Source organism: Sinocyclocheilus grahami, unplaced genomic scaffold, assembly GCF_001515645.1.
Source record: "Sinocyclocheilus grahami isolate Dianchi unplaced genomic scaffold, SAMN03320097.WGS_v1.1 scaffold111.1, whole genome shotgun sequence".
Taxonomy (NCBI): domain Eukaryota; kingdom Metazoa; phylum Chordata; class Actinopteri; order Cypriniformes; family Cyprinidae; genus Sinocyclocheilus; species Sinocyclocheilus grahami.
This window is the reverse complement of record NW_015505290.1, coordinates 536780-543183: the sequence shown is the minus strand read 5'-3', so window position 1 is coordinate 543183 and position 6404 is coordinate 536780. Positions and strand designations below refer to the sequence as shown.

General features: G+C 35.2%; 1 protein-coding gene across 1 annotated transcript in view; it reads right to left on the bottom strand.

Annotated features, from left to right (window-relative positions):
* Positions 1-5201, bottom strand: part of LOC107589053 (titin homolog) — a 24817-nt gene extending 19616 nt beyond the window's left edge. The window contains exons 1-2 of the mRNA XM_016277362.1: positions 5059-5201; positions 235-876 (exon numbers count right to left, since the gene is read on the bottom strand). Of these exons, the coding sequence (XP_016132848.1) occupies positions 235-738 (504 nt within the window). The 5' untranslated portion in view covers positions 739-876; positions 5059-5201. The remainder of the gene's footprint in view (positions 1-234; positions 877-5058) is intronic.
* Between the last annotated feature and the right edge of the window lie 1203 nt (positions 5202-6404).

The following is a 6404-nucleotide window of genomic DNA, read 5'->3' as shown; positions in this document are numbered from 1 at the left end:
TATATATATATATATACATATATATATATATATATATATATATATATATATATATATATATATAACATTTTTCAGGATTCTTTCATGAACAGAAATCTTTTGTAACACTATAAATATCTTTACTGACACTTTTGCTCAATACTGAATAATAATTCATACTGAATAATAGTATTCATTTCTAAATCAAATTTAGGTAATCTTACTGACCCCAAACATTTTCCAGAAGAGACTCACCTTGTGGCCTTCCAGTGTGTAGAGCTTCCTGATAAGACACTGCATGAGTTCAGAGACCTCGTCCATGAAGAGCGCCAGACTGCGCAGGCTCCTGCGGTGCAGCACGATGGTCCTCTGGACAGAGGGGTCACTGTTTTTCACAAGTACAATCTTCCTGGAGTGCCTGTGATGATGGTGATGGTGGTGGTGGTGATCTTCAACCTGATCAGGAGCTTCCACAGGTCGAGTGGGCCTCCTAACTGAATACTGCTGAGAGTTTGGATGTGTCTGGAAATGATACCATGGGTTTGAGTAAGCTCCTGTGGCCTCTGAAGCCATCACCTTGGCCTGCTGGTGATCGGCACAGAGATAGCATCCATGATCCTCCAGCGACTCCAGTCTAGTCGAGTCGGATGAGCCTCTGAAGGACGCTGAGGAGCAGTGTCCATGGGGGAAAGGGGTCTTGAGAGATGGGTCGTCCATGATGGTGTCAAAGCATTGAAAGCTTTGCTTGTGGGAGGCCATTTTAACTTCATCCAATGGCCTGTGGTAGATGTCAGTTGCCTACAGGTTTAATCGGATGATAAAGGGACCACAGGAGAACATAGCAGGGCTATACTCTCTGGCCTAGCAGATCACACTCATTCATCCTCTCCTTCTACTCTGTAAAAGACAAAAGCATAAAACACATGCCCAGGTTAATATCACTAACAATGCATTAAGTAATTCTGCGTCAAGCCCAGGGAACATTAGAACAATGATGCAAATTGGACAGAAATGCAACTGAAATGGTTAAGGCCCATGAAACAAATGTGCAAGTATGAACTATGTAAGAATGTGGGCTGTATCTGGAATTTAAAATGTAATTTAAACCTGGAACAAACAAGTTTTTCAGATTCAAGAATAAAGTAAAAGTAAACAAAAATGTTATGATGTAAACTGAATAAGAAACTAGATTCTGCACTATTTCTAGGTGATTTAATTAATAACTATGCATATTTCAGATGTTCTCACTTCCACTGGTGCTCTTTGGATAACATGATCATCATGTTTAACACAAGTGCTAGTGTCTTACAAGTAAATACTTAAGAAATTCTGGAATTTATGTTGATTTCATTCAGCTATATTACTCTCGTTTTTAGAATAAAAGTATATAATAAAATATCTAAAACAATATAGAAAATAAAAATATTTACAAAATTAAAAATGCTTTATAAAATTGCAAAATTTAAATTTTTTTACTACAAATCTGAGACTTGGACCCCATTTTATGCTTACATTTTTATGCACACTTGCAAATTGTGCATGTTGCATACTTTCTCATATATGTTATATGAAACAAACACAAGAGCATTGATAATAAGAAGTCATTTTTACCTCTTTTAAGAGAATATTTCTTGTGTAAAGACAATCCTGATAAACTTGGGCATAAACTAATAAGCTTAAACAAGAGGATAAACTCACAAGCTTAAAAAAGACTGAATGCTTTTAACTCGATCCTGTAACGGGATCGAAAATTCTCTGCTAAGTGATCCAAACACAATATTGGAACATTTGCATGTCATGAAATTAAGAGTTTTTGGATTAATAATTGATATTTTATATCTAAATGTAATTTTTTTTGTACCTGAACCAACTTTTATCCCACTTTTCCTACCAGAATCTCATTAAAGTCTTTTCTCAATCACTTCCATGCACAATCAAGCTACTTTACATAAGACACGGTACCTTTAGAACTGAAAAGGGCACAGAGTCTAAGTGCTTTATGCCCATTGCAACTATTAAAACTGAAAGTATCTGTAGCACTGACGTCAAACCAAAGCTAAAACAAAAACAACAACAAAAATCCAGATTTAACACGTGACCTTAAACAGGTACATCTGCAGGAATCCCACTGGCACATCATGACATTATATTTGTGCCTGGCACACGCTACAGCTGAGGGAGCATTACTGAGCTCAAGACACAGAAATGATGGACAGATATCAGAGACTAAGCAGGGATAAAAAGAGCAGACTTCGCCTGAATTAGACTAAAGAGCTTATCTACAAGTGCAGGGAGAAAGTGGAAGCAACATGTGACAGGATGAAGCTGCAGTGGAAGCCTATTGTTATTTCTGATTCAAGTATAAATATGAAAATTAAATATTACCAAGTCGTGTGATTTAAGAAAGCAAAGTTATGAAAGTCAGAAACAGAAAGACTTGATTTGTTCAAAGAAAGGGTAGAACTCTAAATCAGTGAAATCTAACACAAAACCATTAATATATATTCTGATATTCTTATATTCTGATCCACATATACATTTTTTTTAAACAAACTGAAAAAAAGACCATGATCTCTTAAAAAATCAAATCCTCAGTTCCAGCTCTCTTTTTCTACTCGAGCTATCAGAACAAAAACAAGGAAATGACACAGCCTGAGAAGTTTATTGCATAACAGGACCAACTCGGACTCAAGTCTTGCAAAGCACATAATAATGCCTAATATACACTACCATTAAAAACTATTTGGGGTCAGTACGATTTCTGAAAGGAATTCAGTACTTTTATTCAGCAAGGATGCATGAAGTTGATCAAAAAGGACAGCAAAAGATTTCTATTTCAAATAAATGTTTTTCTTTTGAACTTTGTTCATCAAAGAAACCTGACAAAAAAACATTACAGTTTCCACAAAAATATTAACTGTTAATTAAACTGTTTTCAACATTGATAATGAGAAGAGTTTCTTGAGCAGCCAATCAGTATTTTAGAATCATGAAAGATCGTGTGACACTGAAAACTGGAATAATGGCAGATGAAAATTCAGCTTTGCCATTACAGGGATAAATTACATTTGGGAATTAGAATAAATGCAACCTCAGTGAGCATAAGAGTCTATTAAAATATATATATACAAGAAAATCAACATTCAATGGTAGTTGAATCAATATAGAGCCCCGTCTCCACTGCAGGAACTTTACCCAGGAACTAGGGACTTTGGGCCGGCACTTGGTGTGTTTCCACCACAGGAACCAGGCTCTAAATAAAGTTTGGGTAAAAAAAATTGCCCCTCAGAAAGTCCCTGCTCGTGAGGTAGTACTTTTTCAAAGGTCCGGAACTTTTGGGGGCGGGACTTGGGCGCTAAACATGCTGATTGGTTGAGTTCACACAGCATTGTATTTCAACCACCATTTATTTGGATAATTTTCAAAATATTACTGTTATTGTGTCATGAATTGTAGTTTTAAAAGTATTTCAGGCGAGAATGTAGTTGTTTAAAACTCAAATCTGCGGGGTTATTTATAAAGACAGTGCCTATTTAAAAATGTGCTTGGCCGATTTCGGAGACGTGAGCTCCACGCGATCAGCGGGCGCTCAGTTCTAATGTTTCCCGACGAGAGCAGCAACAGCAAAGCCATCAACCCGGCTAGTCCTTCTGACATTTTCCACTGGCTCCGATGTCTCAGTGGTTAAACATAAGATATAATTTGTTTTGGGTAAATCTAACAGCTAATCTTTGGTCTTTATTCTATTAATCTATTAATATGTTAAAATTAAAATAAAAAGAGGCAATAGCCTACTGTTTGATATAATATTTAGTTTCATTGTAATGTAGGCTATATAACATTCCCTGAACTACATTTCTGCGGCTATTAATACGTTTAAATGAAAACAAAAGTAGGCAGTGGGTGTTTGATATCATATTTCGTCTTATTGTAAATACAGTGAGGAAAACTGGAGTAGCCAAGGTGAGCTGACGGACGTTATCAACTAGGCTGCTGTTTGCAGAATTACCGGACTTGCGTCGCCCCATCCGAGGGAGTTCACTCGAACTCGCAAAGTCTAAACTACCGAGGATGCAAGTCCAAAATTTGCGTAGCCTTCTTGGTATTGAGAAACGTGCGCAGACCTACTTGCCTATTCTTCACGGTACTTTAGACCGCAATGGAAACGCAGACAGCAACAGGTCTGGGGGAAAAAAAGTTCCTAGGACAAATTGTTCCGGGTAATTTCAGTGGAAAAGTGGCTTAGGTTATCAAAAACTAGGACACAATGGGAAAAAAGTACATATGTGCAAAAATTATATAGTGAACAAAATGTCCTATGATCAATGTCATAATTCCAGGATAGCACAAATTACTTTAAGAAGTTACATTTGAAGTATCATTGATGTAATGCAGTGTCACTGATGTAATTCAGATTACAAAATGTGGAACTAGGAAAGCTGAATCTGGCAATCTGCATCCTTCTTTCTGAAAAAAAAAGATGTTCTAATAAATTACCCAGAGGCCTGTTCCAATATCTGCTTTTGATGAGAACATTTGAAGAAAACAGAATGTAAACAAATAATATAAATCATATGATATCAATTATGTTACCTAAAACAAGTAAATTATTGAGATACAGAGGATCTGTAAGCTCAAAACAGCATATGAAAAAGATGTTAAACAAGCCTGAGCTAAGGACGTTTTAAACATCATGAATATCCACAGAACTTTGTAAATGCAGGCAGAAGTTTTCAACTCTGACTGGTACAATACTTTCAATGCATCCCAGATAACTGCAATGATGTTTCTCATTATACTCCAGTATTATTGCATGCACCTGTGTTGATATCCTTGTAGTCACATAATTTAGATCTACTGAATACCAAGACCATCAAAAACACCAACTGAAGCTCAAAAACTGCAGATAATTGTTACTTTTACCATAGACATATTCTAAACCAATGAGGTTTCGCCAAGGTCAAGGTAATGACTCTGAAAGCACCCTTGATGGTTTCAACTAACTGCGATCTAAAAGAACCAGGACATTCTCCAATGTAAACTCAAACTGTTCTTTACAAAGGACTGCAAAATACTCACCATGATAAGAACCATGATCTCAATGTTGAGAATACCAAGAGCTCAGAAAAGCATCTTCTGAGTTTCCACACAATGAGAGTTGAGAAGGAGCAGAAGCTGCTATGAACTGCCAGCTGAAAAGCACTTGTCCCACTGGGGGCCTACCTGCTAATCGGTCCTTGGGAAGCTAAGGATAGAACGAAAAGCCTTCTTAATCACTCTGAGACTGCATCAGAATCTGTTGAGCCTTTGGACACATGACTAGAACTTGGCCATTGCATAAAAGAGCAGACAAACTTAGCACATTGTCAGTGAAAGAACCTCGAGGACACTTATAGTTGATAGCATATGGTTGCACAGAGCAAATAAATAACGCTTAAGCAGCCTCAGTATGTGATGGATAAACATTCAGCTGAATGCTGGAGTCTTACCTAATAAAACTGTTCAGAAGACACAATGTAGTTAATGTATTTGATTGTTAATCAAACATATATATCAAAATTCTAACCAATATAAGCTGATAATTTGCTGCTAAATGATTGGCATGCTCTTTTGTATAGTAGACAAATAAAAAACACTTAAAACTAGAATCAGTTTTTAATGCTTTAAAGTGATTGCACTTAATAAGCATCGTTATATTATAATGTACATTATAAAAAATGGATATTCACTTTGGGATTTGCTGAAGATTACATTTAACAGTGTTATTAAATTATTGGTGTTTTTAAAGATTAACTTAGGTTGAATGTTAAATTATGGCAAATGTATTCTAAATGTAAAAATAGAGGACATGAGCATGAACAAAGTAATATTCAATAGTGATATCGATAAATTAAAAGGTCTCCAATATTGGCCAATAACTTCAAAATTCTGTGGTCAGTATGATTTTTTTAATGTTTTTTTTTTAGTATCTTATGCTCACCAAGGTTCCCTTTATTTGATCAAAAGTACAGTTAAAATATTAATATTGTGAAATACAATATTATTACAATTTAAAAGAACTGTTTTCTTTTTCTATTTCAATATATTTTAAAATGTAATTTATTTTTGTGATGGCAAAGTTGAATTTTCAGCATCATTACTCCAGTTTTCAGTGTCACTGATCCTTCAGAAATCACTCTAATATGCTGATTTGATGCTTAAGTAACCTTTCTTTTTATCATTGTTGAAAAGTTTATTAACTGCTTAATAGTTTTGTGGGAAATGTGATACTTTTTTTTCAGGATTCTTTGATGAATAGAAAGTTCAAAAGAACATCATTTACTTGAAATCTATATTTTTGTAACATTATAAATGTATTTACTGTTACTTTCAGCATAAAACTAATAAATTCTGTCAAGAACGAAAAATATCTTTCTGACCCCAGA